Source organism: Fringilla coelebs (genome assembly GCF_963513975.1).
Source record: "Fringilla coelebs genome assembly, chromosome: 1".
Lineage (NCBI taxonomy): Eukaryota > Metazoa > Chordata > Aves > Passeriformes > Fringillidae > Fringilla > Fringilla coelebs.
This window is the reverse complement of record NC_140028.1, coordinates 133,652,875-133,670,633: the sequence shown is the minus strand read 5'-3', so window position 1 is coordinate 133,670,633 and position 17,759 is coordinate 133,652,875. Positions and strand designations below refer to the sequence as shown.

The following is a 17,759-nucleotide window of genomic DNA, read 5'->3' as shown; positions in this document are numbered from 1 at the left end:
AAGGGCAGATATCAATCCACATTTGTAAATGCACAGGCTTTTACACATTTTCTGTTCAATCACAGTCCTTGGGAAAACACAACAAAAACATACCAATCAAAACAACCCAACAAATCAATCTTATGAATAACGTTCCTTAAAATATTCCCTAGCCACATCTTGGGATGAAACAGTTCCAGGGTTTTCCAGAGTCTTGGAGGCACAATCTACCTAGAGGTACATTCTACCTCTTATTAAGGAATTCATGGTGTTAGCAATAATTTTTCAAGCATTAACTTGAGAGTTCAGCAACAGCCCAAAAACGCAGAAAATCCATAAATTACCAAGAACTGATTTTCTCCCTGTGCAAGATGACACAACTTACCCATTATTTGACCATTATGTTATAAATTGTTTTTTTTTTTTTTTTTGAGGGGTGTAATCTTTTGTCTTTTGTTTTACTGAACCTGCAGTTGGCTTGCACAAGAATGGCAGCCATACCACTTTCAAAAATATGCTTATGTGAATGAAATGCACCATCTGGGAAATTTGCTCATTTGATTTGTTTTAGAAAACAGTATTCTGAATTCTTGAATTCTGCTACAATGATATGTGCAGTTAAGGTGTACTTTCATGACATCACCACAAGAAGGACAAATAAGTTCCTAAAGCAATATACAGAACTATTTTATAATTAGAAACACCAGAAATATTATTTCATATCAAGGATTTGACAAATAGTTTACCTTTACACTGTGATGTTTCATTTTGAACACAAAATTTAGTTATTAATAACTTTATTTAAAATATATATCTACTTATAACTTGCATTTGGGGTTTCATAGTCAGATTTTATTATATAGTGAGAAAAAGTGATTTAGACAATGCTAAAGAAGGACTAGCTCACTTTGCTGGAGCAAAAGGAGAGGCTGCTTCAAGCTCATATTCCATCAGAGTACACAAAGTCTGTGTGAACCTGGGTTTCCTCAAAACTCATGAGCAGTCTCTCAACTTTCCCACTTCCAGAAGACAGTATTACTAGATGCCTCCAGATGCTCTTGTGTCTAAGAAAGATTATCCAGGCTTTATCTGATTCAGACACCCAGCTGACCTTCCCTAAGTTCATTCCAGTAATAACCAAAGTGACTCACACCCAAGTTTACTCCAGAAAGGAGCCATTCCATTTTCCTTTTCACACATTCTAGAGCTCTTTAAGCTCACAATTCAGCAACAAAAAAAAAAGTCTTTGTTGCACTATTTGCTCAATAACTGTGATGATATTTATCTATGCAATATCTGTGAGTGCCAGATCAAATGAACATTGCAGCTGCATAAGTGGCATGGAAGGTGCAGGTGGGATCAAACACGAGCTGGGCTGGCTCCACAGTGCAGCCACAGGAGCAGCTGCAAAGCACAGCTGCAAAGCACAAGGTAAAGCAGGAATCAAGCATAAAGACACAAATATACCCCAAGCTTAGAACACTTTTCCTTAATGAAGTCTGGAAGACAGATATTTGTTCTCAGTTAATCAGAGGAAAAGTAGCTTGGAGAGAATACCATGATTCAGTTCTCCAAAACTCAGCCAAACAGACATACTGAGCTTTCTGCTTCAGATTGCCTGTTCAATACCACAGGCAATCTCTGCATTTCAGAACTCCATAAAATGGAGATTTTTAAATGCCAAAATAAATTCTGTATTCCATAAATATAATCCAGACTCTTAGTAGGAAGAGACATAACTGTTAAACAGTCAACATCAAAATGAGCAAAGAAAATAAGCAGTGGAGATTCAGAGGTAGATTTTAACTAAAATCTCACTTCAAATGTGTTTTTAAGATTGATAAAAGTACTAAAGCGCCCTATTTCAAAACGATTTGCACATCCAAATAAAAATTATTTGTCTACCATAATTTTTCCCCATAGAAACATTAATAATCAAAATTTTATCTTGAAAAATGCCACAGGTATCCCTGTAGGCTTGTCATAGAAAACAAGTGCAAAAGGGCAAGTGAATTGCATTCACTTGTATGACAGTGATATCTTGCAAGTTGTCACCGAAGCAAAATGTGCAGACAGAAGAAAATTTGCTCAGCTTCACATTCTAGGATTTGTGAGGTTCTGAGCTGTGTTTCTTAGGTCAGTTGTAATGATTACTGCAGTAAGTTTGACACCAGCCTCTGGACTCTGCCCATCAGATCACTTGATAGAGACCAAAGGATAACCAGGTTTGCAAGCAATAATCTAATTAGGATTGGACCTAGCAATTCAGAGGAAGTAGATGCCATATTATATGAACCATTGTCAGACTCAGTCAGTTTTCCAAGCAATACCAATTATGAAAAACTAAATCTAGAAGGAAGCCCTTCCAATACAACCTCAGATTGCTATACATACACTCTTATCAGGTGGAGGTAAGTTACTGATCAATAACAATGTTGACACTTGTATTAAACTGGGTACAGGTATTTTTCCATATACATTCTCAGAAGAGTTAAGCAGGCCAGTATTACTTCAAAAATCAAGAACCTGTTGGATGCTTTAGCATAATGTGGAAGCCAAGTAATTATGGTACTCATTTTGGTTTATGGAAACGAGGTTTTGCTGCCATGCCTTCAGGTTTGCATGCTAAGCAACTTCACAGTAACTGCTGTGGCAGGAAAGGCCTCTCATTTTCTTCTCAGTTCCCCAGTTTCTCTCCAGTGTTATGCATAGCAGTGAATGTACATCACCCACAATATTATAGCCCTAAGTTACATTTACTGTGCTAATGTTTTTTGTAAATGCACATGCAAAAACTTTTAAATAGTCTATGACATTTGCATTGCTTTTCAGTAGCTTTGAGCAAAATTAAACTATTTGCATGTATTCTGTGACAAAGGCTCAAAGCTGCAATTAATAGTTAAATACAGTGTTTGTCACCTGCGGTACCTCTATAAAACAGTATCTCATAGGATAAAATGCAGATTCCTATATAAATGAAGCCTTGAGTTTATCAGTCCAGTTAGACTGAGGCTAAGAGAATACTGTATTGAAATTAAGATCACAAGTATCTCACCTCTGTGGGCTGGTAGATAATCTATGGCTCAATGAGACTGTTTAATTTAAGACACATGAACAGTTTATGCAAAGTTTGGTGTCAGTGATTATCACCATTAAGACATGGTGTTAATCACTGACACCATTAACATTAAGAGTTAAGAACCAGCTGTATTTGTTAATGCAAACTATGATCATCAAAATGGCTTTTTTTCTCATTTACCTCATGATAGTGCCTTCTTTCCAATTACAAAATATTTAAAGCTGACCTACTGAAAAGACCTGCCATTTATAAACCATTTAGGAAGGGTTCTTTAGAGTAACCTCAATTTACTAACCTCAAACTTTTCGGTGCTATTGATCGTAATGGTATGTACGTTCCACTGATTTCTTAGTTCTCCTGAAACTTGCCAAATGTTTGTAACAGTATCTTCAGAGACCTTTTGAAGCCCCACCATTAATGTTCTGCTCATTTGACTGACCCAATAATGGAATCTAATCTAGGAAAAAGAAGAAGGTCTGATTATTCCAGGGAAATACTATGGCAAACAGTGTAATGCAAAGAATGTGCACCAAAATACCTGGCAAAGGTGTTCTTCATCAGTTGGAAGGAAAACGCTTGTCCTTAAAGCTGCAGAAGAGGGTTGCATTTCAGAGGAAAATGAGAGGAAATAAGCTATTAAAAGGAATAAAAATAGAAAACTTAGAAGCCTGGGGAAAAAACAATAAAACAAGGAGAGCAATATGCACACATATAAATTAAAAACTAAAAAGTGAACTGGAATTGTTTCCCCTGAAAAGATTAATAGCACTTCTAGCCATTGTGATCCAAGCTTTTTTCCATGTTCAGTATTGTCATGGTATTGCTCCATGTTCCAGCTAAAATTTTAAGCAGGATTCCAAAACATTTCATGTGGTGATGTCTTGAATACTCAACATTTTGGGACAAAGTGAGACTAACTCAGAAAGTTGATCCAAAGACTTTAAGCTCTAGTAATTGAGTACATAATATAATTCATGCCCAAACATCCAACTGCTGTAAACAACAATACACACTTGTCAGGACAGTTCAGGTCTTTGAGGAGGTGTGGAACATGGGAGAAAAGACTGTGGTGTATTTATAGGTTAAAAAGGGGTGGTGTCTGGATTCTGGCTGCTTGGAAAATTGCCTTGAGAGAAAGATGTGGAGTTCCTGTATATTCGCAACATAAAAAGTTGTATTAGTAATTTCAAAGCTACCATTAAAGATGCCAATATTTTTCATTTACAAAGCAAGTCCTTGCTTCACTTGAAAGTGTAACAGCTCAAGAGGAGTCAGTGAACGACGGTTGTTGCCACGCCCTTTGACTGATCATGTCTCTTCCTGACAATATTGTTTCAGATCCTATGACAGATGGAAGGCAACCACCCTATTTCAGGATATCAAATACTGTATGTCAAAATTTGGCCCCTCCTGAGCACAAAGATTTCAGAGATGTTAGATGCTAAGGATGCAAGATGAAAAGAAAGAATAGAAAAATACTCAATTCATTTTTAATTCTTTTTCTTCCTTTCTCTTCTCTTCCCCTTCCCAAACCCTGAACAACGCCAAGTAACTTGTCCTCTGACATTAACATACTAATGAAAGAAGGAAGATGAAGGAGAAAAAAGGCCAAGCAGGACTAGAGGAAAAAAAGTCCTAAAAATATAGATTAATACACTCACCAAATACCAGAGGATAGATCAAAACATCTAACTACTTAATTTATTAAACTACCCATCTTGACCTCTCATCCTTGTGTGGAACTGGAAAGCCCCAGATGAAGCACCACCAGCCCAGCTCAGGGCTGGAGCCAGCTGAGCAATTCCCCACAGAGGAGCATTTTGCAGCCTGCTACCAGGGCAATGGCCATGCTGCCCCCAGGTTTAGACCTTTCCTGGCTGCTCAGGCAGCGCTTTCAGAGCTGCCAGCTGCAAGGGTATTGCTGCTACCCACAACAGATGGCTTGGTTCCTCTGCAGAGCCCTGTCCCTGACTCCAAGCTGTTCCTCTGGATGTAAGCTTCCATGAAATTTTGAAATTTTTTCTTTTAGTTCTCTAAAGATGGATGTGTCTAAAAGTAAAAAATTTATTTTTTGCCTGGCACTGGAATTTTAAGTTTTATACAGACAGGGAAGAAATAGTAATTTTAAGAAATTCTTTGAACAGTCATTTCACATTATACCTCTGCATAGAGAATAGTTTCATCTAGTAAAATCAGGTCGGGGATTTTTTTGGGGTTCTTTTAAAGTGGTTGTCACTGTTTTGTTCAATTATTTTTTTAGTGAAAAAAAAAAGATCCATGAGAGACAGAGCTGAGGAAATATTTTGGGTTCTAGTAAATGATTAGATAAATCTTCAAAGGAGTTAAATTTACTAAGGGATCTATGCTTTTCTGCTAATGTATGTGTTTATCCTGATGGCAGGAAGTCTTCCTTTTAACACTCTGCCATAAAGTGTACTCTGCTCAGTTGTCATGATAGAGAATCATCTCTGGGTTTTAAGCAGGAACCAACATAAAACTGATTACATCTGTTGAGTCACCAGCAGTGGGAAAACTCGACTCACTACCATAAGAAGATAAATATTTCCTAGGCAATTAGAATCACCATTTAGAAAATGAAAGTGCAGTTTAGATATTCCCCAGGTAGAAAAATAGAAGCAAATTAATACAATGCATTTAAATCCCCTTGGCTATTCAGTTCACCAATCTGAGTACGCAGCCTCTCCAAAAGCTGAATAGCTACAAGTATTTGAGCTTCCTGCTACCTGCATAAAATAACTGAGATTAACATGACCACTGCACAATTCAGACCTGGCAGATACAACAGTGACTGAAGGGCCAAAACAAGTAAATGTGAACAATACAGGTGACTGAACAGTTTGCTTTGTCTGCAACAAACACTTCAGTTCACAATTCTCAGTCTTTTGTTTGCTTTGGCAGTCTGTATAAGTTACATTTATCCTTACCCACCAGTTTTTAATGGTTATTAGTGCATCTTTCTGGCACTGGTTGCATCCTGATGTGGTATGTACTACCAATTCTAAAGTGCACAAGTTCTAAAAGTTTCAACTACAGCAAAACTGTTACCTGGTTAACTTATTTTTATTCTAGCCAAGAGTTTGCTATATTTGAATTTCATGGTATTTTTTGGGAGGTTTTAATGTGGTTTTTAATGACAATAGCTTTGTTATTTTAAACCATTTCACAGCTTGCATACTTGAAATAAAGCTTGTGTTTATGAAAAAGGTTTGGTAGCTGCTTGCTTACATTTTTGTGCCAACATTGGTTTAAATCAGCCCTTCTTTAAGAGCATCCTTATCTTTGGAAGCATAGTACTCACAGCAGGATGTGCTCCTGAGATGCACGCAAGCAAAAACTGAAGTTGTTAAAAGCACATCACATATAAAAAAATTCCTAATTGCAGAGTATCATGAGAATTGTCCACTGTAAATTGAGAATTTGAAGTATGAGAATTTGAAGTAAAACATAGAATGGGGTTTTGGTTGCCGTCTTCTTCTTCAAAAGAAAATTAAATTTGGGTTTCATTTTCATCTGCTGATTTCTAAGCAAGTTTTCTATACATGTACCTCAAAACCACCAATTTACACTCATGTTGTTGGGAGCTTCTTCCTGTTTGGTGGCTCATGCAATGTGTAGGAGATGCTACTTTAGAACAGTGCAGATTTCCACACTCCCAGATCAACGTAGTTTGGGAATGGGGTGTAAAGCACCTGGGCTAATCACAACACAACCTGCATCCCACATAGGATTCTCTTGTACATGTTCCAAGGCATGCCTGCCTTCAGGTGCTCACCACAAGGGCTTCCAAAGCCCTGCTTGTGCCCAGGAGGGATGAGAAGGTGTTGGTGGAGGTGAAGGGAAAGAGAATAACACAAAAAATGGAGAAGAGAACTAAAGAGCTACTATATTACAGTATATATGACACAAGGAAAAGCAGGGTTAATTTGGCCATAGGACAAGTATAAAGGGTATATTTTGTCTGAGGACAGAGAAAAGGAATTACTTAGTTGAAAGACACTCTTCAAGGTAAAGTAGAATTGTAAGAAGATTTAGAAAGAAGCTGGCTCAAAAACAGACTCTCAAAGCTTATCCTGTCTCCAAATACAATGTCCTCTTCTCTCAAAATATTTGGACTAGTAATACTAGCCACAGATGATAGATACACACACTCCAGGCATTTACCAGTCCAAGAAAACATGAAAATATGTCTCAAATTTACTAAACTTTACAATCATCAAGACTGAATTTATCACCTAATATCTCCAAACAAATAAAGATCACTCTGGTAAGTAAAGTCATCTTTTGAAACTGATTACTAGCTCCTCTATGATAACAAGACTTGCTTGCTGAAATAGTCTTTCTCCTCCCCTTTCCCCCTGGAATTCTGGGTTATTGTAATTGCAATCACCTTAAAGGCACTTCAAAATCACCTCAAAAGACACAAGTGTTCAGGAAACATGTGGCAGAATATAATTGAACAATCAAGAAATTTACAAAATTTAGTAAATTAAATAGAAAACTACATAATATGTAAGAAACCATGGTTTCCCCAAAGATCATGAGGAGTCTTACCACTCTCATTCCCATTGTGGTCAGAGTATGGTGGTCCCTTCCCAGATCGACCATTTCTTCTTATCCAACCAGACTGTAAATTGAATTCAGGAAGAACTTTGCATAGATTGGTTTCAAAATCACAGTTGTTCCAGGAGGAACCTGGATTGAAGCAAACAAACAAAAAATTGAAAGCTTAAAAACAGAAGCAAAAGGATATTTTTTTCACCACCACTTGCTGTTTAGTTGACAAACAGAAACACTCTAAACATCGTTTCTGGAAAAGATGTGAGAAACACCACAATGTTTAATTCATGAACAAAGAGAAACAATGCAGTGGAAGAGAGACAACTGAGAATGAACACTGGGAAAAAAGCCCCAAACAAACAACCAAGGCCTTCCTTCATCAAACCAAATCCAAACTCATCCATTTATATTTTATTGCCATAATGTATGTTCTTTTCATTACAAATATGTGTGTAGTTACCTTTTTGTAGGAAAATCTCCAAGCTAGTATAGTTTATATACAAAGATTGTTCTTAAAATACACTGCAGCTCTAAGGTGAAATTTTTTTCTAGAGCTCTTGCAGAGAAAAACTAAGACTTAACACCAGGATGTAATCAGAGAGCAAGTTTGGGCTTTTTTTTTTAATTCCACATCATTCAAAGAAGAGAAACAGTGAATCCTCAGAATGGCATAGTGTCCCCATTTGCCGTTCCTATTTCTTATTTTTTCCAGTACATGTCACAATGGGGTGAGGAAGGAGCATTTTCCCCCTTCCAGATTCCCCCGTAGAGCAGTGGATGTTGGAAAAGGGAGGCAGAACACCTTTCTGGCACCAAGCCCAGTTTGGTGTGTGAGCTCATTCAGGCAACCTGAGATAGGTATGGGACCAGATAAAGAACTGCTTGCTGGGCTGGAGGGACAGGTGTTGGTTTTTCACAGGTGTCCAACAGCCCTTTAGGTATCACATCCAAGCTGAATGGAAGTGCTTGGATGTGCTTGACAGGCTGGACAGCCCCAATCCTTGAAGTACTTCTTGTAGTGGTTAATTAAATAAATTAATATTTAATTAAAAAAGAAGTCTAAGTAGATGCAGCTGTAAAGAACAGACTTATTGCAACCCCAGCCCAAGAAGAGCAGCCAGTACGTGGCACTGTCTCCAGATTTTGTGTCCTGTGTGGAAACTTTCAGTTCCCCTGCCCTTTGTCTTACACAGCAGAGGGAGGTGGCCAAGATCCTGCCTTCTAACTGGGATTCTGCTTAGACACAGGAGCTGCAATGCCTTCACACTCCCTCTCCAATTGGTGCCTGCTCCAAGCCCCTGCTAATGGTTTTCGTCCAGTCTGTTTTATCATAATTCACTGGTCATTTTAATTAAAGTTGCAACTGCAGCATTGCAGAAAACTACGATGTTCAATTTCATGACTTTCATATTTATATCAGTTTACTGCAACAATTAATTACAAGGTGAGGGGAAAACAGAAATAATTCACACAAGCATTCCAGACTCAAGTTAATGCGCAGACTGGCTGAGCCATCAACTACCTTTTTATTGCTGCTTTTATTCCTTAGATCTTTAAGTGGCTAAAAGTCCTGTCAGAGGTTCATCAAAAGCACTAACACTACTGAAGTATATCTGCTTGACATTGCATGAAATTCACCAAATCACACTCAGTATTTCTTCAAGAATTTTCTCCTACCTGAAAAAACAATTGCAAATTAATATGCATGAAATAGCAAGAATTGTAGCATTTTAAATTTAAAAGAAATAATAATTCACCATTATTTTCCAAGATAATATTCATTTTCACAGAAAATATTACTTTAAAGCAAACTGGTGTAAATTTGCTGGAAAATAGATTTACAAAGGTAACGTCACTGCATAGAGAGGAAAAGTTCAGAAGGAAGAAATGTGGGGGATTTTTTTAGATAATTTTTGCTGAGTTTCCTGTAAACAAATAAAAAATCTAAAATAACTTCTAAGAAAAAATTCCAAGTCTCACAGGAACAGACTACACTTAAATGTTCTATTTCAAGTGGGCATGTATATAAAGTCTGTTTGGGATATTCTGGAAGAAAAATATATATAAGAGTATTTAGTTATCATATATTTCCTGGCAAATATTTTTCAGTATGAAGATCAAATGAACAATAAAGACTGGAATTCCAATTTTTATATATTTTCACTGCAGAAGCTTTCTGAAATCTGAGCAAAGCCCAGGGAAAAGAGAAGGAACCTGTCACCAACATGAGACCAGAAGCTGAAACCTAAGCAGAAAAATAATTTTGCAATAATCCCAAATCCCAAGAAAGAGTGGCAGGAGGACAAATCTTCAATTTGACACCCTGATCTGTATCTTCACGTCTGACAGCTGATTTATCTCTTGAAATAATCCAGAGCATTATCCAAGCAGTCCCAGCAAGCAGCCTGTTCCTCAAAGCCTAGTTCTACCCCTCTGGCTCATTACATGAAATGTAAAATAATTTCATATTTAGGGCTTTTACAGAGACCATAGGCTCATACTAGTCTTTGGAGAAACCCTTAATTCTTTACTTTCATATAAGCATTTGTCTGTGGTTGGATTCCTTCAAGAGACAAGTGCAAAAAGTGTAAAAGATAATGGAAGAGTGCACCTCTTGTTCCATATTCTGCAGGCACAATAAAAAATGCTGCCTGGAGTAAATGCCCCTTCCAGAGAAAGCAAGACCAAACACAATGAGGATTTCATGGCTATGCAGTGGAACTTAGCTTACCCACCTCTTGTGCCAGTGATAAAAATATCTGGTGACCCTAGATGTGTTAGACATGTTAGGGAATTCAACAGGCATTTCAGCCACTGCCATTTAATATATTTTTGTACAGCACAGGAAACTTACAAAAATGTACTGATATCCAATACAGTCTTAATAATTGTCTTATTTTAAGAGAAATTAAAAGCAAGTATCCTAGAGCTGATTTTGGACTCCTGCTCCAAACAGACCTCTGCATCCTATTTTGATATAATAGGGAGTCCTAGCAGAGAAAGAAAATCTTTATGGTGTTGGACACACAATTGTAATTTGAAGAACCTGCATTTAAGTTACTGCTCTTTCTCACAGATTTCAGGTGAACTCAGTGATTGCTAGCATGCTCTAATTAGCAGGTTTCAGTGTGGACAGATAGATACAGACTCATCTAAAGACCATCTGCTTTGTATTTAAAATGAAATTTGAAAATCCCAACAAAGATGGTAGCTTCCTTTGTTGCACAGTGAGTAGGAGAACTTAGATAAGATTTCTAGTTAGAATTAAAATTTTTGATAAATCCAAGCTCTTCTTTGGACTCAGAACAAAAATCCTCAAGGAGAAGCACTACCTTATACATCTGTCCTGGTTTCAGCTAGGGAAGAGTTAATTTTTTCTCAGCAGCTGTTACAGTGGATTCAGAATGCCAGGGGTGTTGATAACACACTGATGTTTCAGTTTTTTGCTAAGTCACAGATATCCTATGGCAAGGACTTATTTTTCCCTTTGTCTCATGCTCTGCCAGTGAGGAGTTTGCAGGGCTGGCTCAGCTGAGCAGAGCCTGGTGTAATAACACCAAGGCTCTAGGTATGGTCTGCATGTGGGCCATGCACTCATGGGTTGGACTCAGAGATCCCTGTGGGTTCCTTCCAACTCAGAATATTCTGTAATTCTGTAAAAAAATAAAAGAAAACCCCCAAAACTGGGGCAAGGGGGTGGCTAGCTGGGAAGGGTCATGCCCTCTGTATAAACTGGGGGAAGTCAGCTGGAAGCACAGATGATCTGGGGTCAGGAAGGGGAGGTCTGGCACCAGTCAGTGAGTGGCAAGCAATTGTATTGTACATTACTTGGATTTTTTCCCTTTTGTTATCATTATTATTTACCATTATTACCCTCATCATAGTTTTAGTTTACTTTATTTTTGTTTTCAATTAATAAACACTTCTTATCTCAACACACAAGTTATACTACACTTCTCCTCCCCGTTCCACCACAAGCAAGCAACTGTGTGGTGTTTCATCTCCAGCTGGGCTTTAAAAAATGACATGAAATTATTTGCAGCAGCATTTTGTAGGACAGTATTCCAGAAATACTAGAATTCTGATGCAATTTTACTCAGAGAATAGCAGTTAAAATTCATTCTCACCGCTTAGATCATTTCCTTACAGGAAATAGCACCAATTGTGTTCATAAGCAATGCATGTGACAAAGATTAAGCTAGGATAATCAGTTGCTAATCAGTTCATGAATTCAAGGAAAGTTCCACCCTTGTCTAGACAAAAAAAAAAAAAAAAAAGTTGTAGCTTATACCTGGTCTAGGTATTTTGTATTAAATCTGAATTCTATCAAACAAGTTTCCCACAAATTAAGGAAAAAAGTATTACTTGCTGAATCTTCATTGAATTTGGATGAGGAAACACTTGTGATGTAATATCCATATGAAGACTCATGAGAGTCTGGCACTTCAGAAATGTTGAAAAAGAAGAAAAGCACTAAAAAAAAAAAATCAAACTGAAGCTGGAATAAACTTTTCTTTAAAAAATGAGGAGGGTAAAAAAAAAAAAAACAAAAAAAGAATTCCCAAACACTTTTCAACATAAAAACACGCCCCCTAGTTCTCTCTTCTGACACATTTGGTTACCAAACTGTATCACACTTCTGCTAAACCCACAAGACTCACCTTGTTTGCCATCACTGCTGTCTCCACAGCAGCTGGTGGAGATGCACACTTCTCCAGGGGCAGCAGAAGAGCCATCCCCACGCTGGCACCCACCTGCTGTGGGTGACTGAGTGTCCACTGCAGCAAAGCAACACAGCACACAGATGTATAGGAGCCTGTTCATGGGCTGTGCCACTATCCGAGCCTTCACTTGGAAAATAACCACTGGAACTGCCTAGCAGTGCATTTTATCAAGCTGTGTTTACACACAGCTCTCTGGGAGATGCTTTGAGAAGCTCAGATTCTTAATCTGCAGTTTACAGGAAGTCGCTGCTTTTGCAAAGCAGTGACTTTCAACCTGGTGTGTCTTAGGATAATATTTAACTGAATATAACATTTTATGACTAAAAAATATTGGCACATGCTATGAAAGTCAACTGTGTATCATTAACTTGCTGATTGGATTTATTGCTCAGTGGTTTGAAAATAGATAAGAAAAAAACAGGAAAACAGGGTAGAATTACTAAATGACCAACATCCACTAACATCTCTATTTGTTCAGAAGGAGCTGACAAATGTTTACAAAATGTATGAAGTTTGTACATCGAATGTAAAAGCAGTCAAGAAATTCAAATTTCAATTGATTTTGCATCAAAGGGATTGCAAATCAGCACACTGACTTCTGTCTCTTGTAGCAGGATGTTTTAGTAACACCTTTCCCCGTGTTTCAATGGTTCACCAAATCACACCAAATCAAATGTGGTTCTGGCCACACCTTTAGACCAGACTCAAGGACCTTCAAATGCAGGAGGGGGACATGGAGATCCAAACAATCAAAAGAGCCAACCTTGTGAGAGAATGTTGAATCAACTTTTTTCATTCAGTATCACATGAAATCAGGGACATTGTTTTAGTGAAGTAGCTTTAGATGCCCCAAACCCAGGGGTGGAGTGCTAGTAGGAAAAAAAGAAGTTAATTGCAGAATTTGCAAGGCAAATAATGGTGAGAACTAGACAAAATAAATCTGGCACTCAGCTAAGTATGGCACTCCTTTAATAGGAATAGTGGGACAAAAAAAAAAATCCCAAGTGGCAAGCAACTGATGCCAGCAGGTCTGGAGATTTTGTCACCCACAAATTCACAAAATCAAGTGAGGGGAATGCACATCCCACCATGCATAACTCTGATTTGCCTGTTAGCCCTGGTGAGCAGAAATAAGACAAGATACATCTCTGTGCCTAAAGTATGCAGATTGGAATGCACAAGTGCCATAGTATCTGTAAAGAGAAACATGGAAACTCTGCCTGTAGGGGAATAAATCATCTCCATCTTCTGCAGATCTGTATTTTCCTAATGTAAGAAATCTCTTGTCAGGGAACAGAGACTACTACTCCAACATCACCTGAAGGCAAGAATGCAAGGTCTGATGCAACTTCCCATTATCTCCAACACCAGAGGCAGGCACATATTTATTGAGACAAAGGTTCCTGTTCTGCCTAGAAAGCATTTTCCAGCTCATTTGGTTCAACTCCACCCTTTTCATCATTATTTCTGTGCACATTGTTTTAGCTGTTTTATTTTAATGTCTTGTCCTCAGGCCATAGAGCTGTTTGGAAAACTTCCTGATAAAAAGCAGAGCCATGACTAAATTTATTAAGAGTCCATTGATATATATATATATATATTCCTCAAGAATGCATACCACTGAATTGGTTTATTCTGCTCTGTAAGTACAGATTAGGCTAGAAGCTTATATTAAAAAAAAAAAAAACCAACAAAAAAAACCCACCAAACCCCCCACAACAGAACACCCTATGCCATATATTTTGACATTATTACATTTGTAAAAGCTTAAATATTTCTGCTATTCAGCTGCTTTCAATTAATTTTCTCCAACATACAATATTTTATTCCTTTTTTCCTTAATATCTGCTTAAACTCCCCTCACACTGATAAGCATCACAATATCAGGATTTCCCTTTCAGCTTTATTTCATTTTATAAATCTCCCACTGCATTTTCCCAACTGCTGTACTTTTGTGCCTGTAGTATAAAACTGTATACAAATATTCTGAGTCAAAGGGTAATTTTTACTAAAACTGGTTTCCATTTCCAGCTTAATATGCTCTAAAACATTCAAAACAAGCAAATTTGCATAGCCCGAACAAGTCAAAACCACAAAAAAATCTGCTATGAGTGGAAGTAACTGAAAAATGTATCAAATATTCAGAAATATTTAGGGTATAATCCATGGATCTTCTTGAATAAGGGAAAAAGTATTTCAGTGAATGTCAAACAGAAAGTGCAAAGCCAAAGAAAAGGTGTCTCATATTTTTGGGAAGTGTTTGGCTATGTACATGTTGGGAGAGTTTCTTGATGAGTGCAACAGTTCAGCCCTCTTGTCAATTAAGAATAAGAACAACAAAGGTTCTTATATTTCTGAGAATCATATAGAAAGGAACAAGAGGATGACACAGAAGCAAAGGACTTTCAGGGAATGTCAAAAGGACAAATACTTTAAGTTCTGAACTGGAAGCACCCTGATAAACATAAAGGAGGCAGAGAGGGAAAAGTATAAACTGGCAAAAAGGTGCAGGAAGTCAAGAAAAGCAGAAGATGGGCACTAATCAAAGGGTATTTTTTAAAGCACTAGAGAAATATTGCAGAGAAAATGATGAGTGAAAGGAAAGCAAGCAAAGCCAGACACTATCTAATTTCAAAATTATTTTAGCAAACAAGCAGTTTTTTTTAAAAGGAAAAGAAAGTTTAAATAGAAAACTGCTTGAATTTACATAAAAGCTGGATTTTTCTGGCATACCCAAACATATTAATTTAAGGCAAGACAAAACACATTTCACTTAAGTGAAAAATATTGCCCGCTCAGCCTTCAACCCAAGTAAATCTGTTGAAAAGTTTCAGATATTTAATCTAGGAGTTTGAAAAGGTAAGTCTTAAAAAGAAGTCCAAACAGGCTCTGAAACAGGGCCAGAAAGATTTTGCATTTTTGAGGCCATTTTTCATGTGAACAGAAAGTTATTTGCTTAAGCATAAAATGGATTGCAGTTAGCAATTCTCCTTCAGGTTTCTGTAGAGCCAGTCATTATCAGTAATGAAACAGAAGAAAGAACTAAAAAATTGGGATATGAAGTTCACCATCTGAAAACATATTCAAATCTTGCTGTTAATACGAACTTTCTTTCAGGGAAAAGTCTTACAGAGTAGAATAAAGTCACCCTTTAGAGCAATCCACATTTCATTAGGTTTAATATAGCTTTTAAATAGCAAATTTACAATCTGCTTCTTTTTTTTTTTCTATAATGTGATAAGACTGGGGAGCAGTGCTGTGCCAGTGTATGAATCTTTACCATATCTCTTCTTTTCTTCTAATACAAAGTTTTAGTAAACATTGTTAATTTTAACAAAATCCTTCAAAATCTTTTATGCCAGAGCAATTTTAGCTGAATTTTAATAAAACCACCAAAGCTGTATTTTTAAAATATTTCCCAAAAATTCTGACAAAACTTCATTTTGAGAGCCCCTTCCCAAAAAATACACTATTCATATTATCATATGATAATTCTAATTTTAAATTGTAACTGAAAGACTTCTGCACAGTAGCAGAAAGTCAAGCAATCACCATTACCCCAAACGGATCCATTTTTAACAAGTGCCAGAATTCTCTTCTTTGATGTGAAAGGCAATAATTGCACAGCATCTGTTTTCAGATAAGTGGCACTAATTCAATAGTTATCTAAAGAGAATAACTATTGAGGACTAATGTATTCATATATTTGAATAAAAATATTTTGGGCAAGTGTCCTTACCTCTCATCCCCGTTTGCTAAAAGAAGTCAGTGAAATCAATTGAGAGGTTAAAATCAAACTTAATGCATTGATCAGTGTACATTATGAGCACCATAGTTACAACTAATAAAGTAAAAAAATCCATAGTATTAGGAAAAAGTGTGATGAACTAGATATAATCAGGTGGAAGTCCTAGGTCATTACAGACTGAAAAACTATTACATTTTGGAAAACAATTTGGGAGCATCTTTTCCGTTTTTTTAATGGATAAAATTCTAGAGGAAATCACAGGTGGTGATAAAGAAAATATTCAGTGGAAGATAAAAAATCCCCATGTGTGCCATGTACTACAAATTGTCTCTGTACCTAGGGTTTGGAAAAAAAAAAGTACTTCAATTCTGAACTGTCAGGAGCTGTTGAGAACTGCCCTTCTTTCTCTATACTGCAATGTAAGAAAGGAGAAAAAAAAATTCCAAAAGTGGCTCTTAGTCCATAAAGCAATATCCCATTAGAAAGCAAAACTATTAATTGGCATAAACTCTGATCAGCTAAAAGCATTTCTACCTCCTGCCTGCTATGTTGCTTCTTCAGAGAAATAAGAATGGAATGAAGATTTTCTCAGCATTTGCTTTGCTGACTGAAGACTTCCAACAGGCTTCAGCACATACTGCTCCCTTTCTTTTGTCACATCATTCTACCAAGTACCCTGGTTCTGTTCTCTCCTGTATTTAGGGACCTAGAGCAAGTGGCACTGTCTCACAGGAGAGTGAAACCCACAAGGCTGAGGACCTGATGCATTACTGGCATGAACTGTTACATCACATGGCTCAATATGTTTTGTGCTCAACTCAAACTAGCTCCAGACTGGTCCCATGGAAGAAACACCCACCAGTGGCCAAGGTCAAGGTGTGCCCCCAGAATTTATCCTCTGCTCAGGTCTCATGCAAGGGCATCCACTGCACAGCCTCTGTGGCTGCCCTGCTTCAGGTCACACAGTGTGCAGGCATTGCTGGAACACATCTTTCAGTGATGCAGCCCTCATTGGAACCAAAATGTAAACATGTTAAGCATGCTTAGCAACTCTTGGAACAACAGCTGGCCTTCCCTTCATCCTCAAGAAATATAAATATGTTGTCCCCACTGGGTAATAATTAGCATAGACTCTATGAATCTAGAAGACTGATCAATCACTTTATTATACTATACTTATTAAGAAACTCATCACCCTTACAGACAGTCTGATACAGCCAAACCAGATTAGTCAATTAATTAACATACCATCACCATTAACTAATTAAGAAATCACCCTTTAGTGAACAAATCTCTCTCACACATTCTACACGTTAACAACATCGAGTACAGTAAGTGAAGATAAAAATTGCTTATCATTCTTTTCTCTGAACCTCTCACAGCCTTCCCCAGGACAATGCCTGGAGAAGTTGTACCCATCATTCTCTGTGGCCAGAGAGTGGCTACCACAGAAAGAGCTCCAGCTTTCTCCAGTTTGGAGAAAAAAAAGTGTACTATAAAAATTAAACCTGAACCAAATGAAACAGTTCTTCTATCAATCTCAACTCATCTATCCCAGCCTTGGTTGCCAGAGACTGGACAGCAACCAAAGGTTTCTGGTAGCAGAGGCAGTCAAACACCCTCTCAGGGCAAACCACTCAAAGAGCTCTAT

At 37.4% G+C, this 17,759-nt stretch overlaps 1 protein-coding gene across 1 annotated transcript in view; it reads right to left on the bottom strand.

The window, feature by feature from the left end:
* The window catches only part of MALRD1 (MAM and LDL receptor class A domain containing 1), a gene marked incomplete at both ends in the record, with an annotated part of 238,466 nt that extends 222,360 nt beyond the window's left edge, over nucleotides 1-16,106 (bottom strand). The window contains 5 exons of the mRNA XM_084210137.1: nucleotides 3,354-3,515; nucleotides 3,597-3,691; nucleotides 7,631-7,771; nucleotides 12,298-12,414; nucleotides 16,100-16,106. Of these exons, the coding sequence (XP_084066263.1) occupies nucleotides 3,354-3,515; nucleotides 3,597-3,691; nucleotides 7,631-7,771; nucleotides 12,298-12,414; nucleotides 16,100-16,106 (522 nt within the window). The remainder of the gene's footprint in view (nucleotides 1-3,353; nucleotides 3,516-3,596; nucleotides 3,692-7,630; nucleotides 7,772-12,297; nucleotides 12,415-16,099) is intronic.
* Between the last annotated feature and the right edge of the window lie 1,653 nt (nucleotides 16,107-17,759).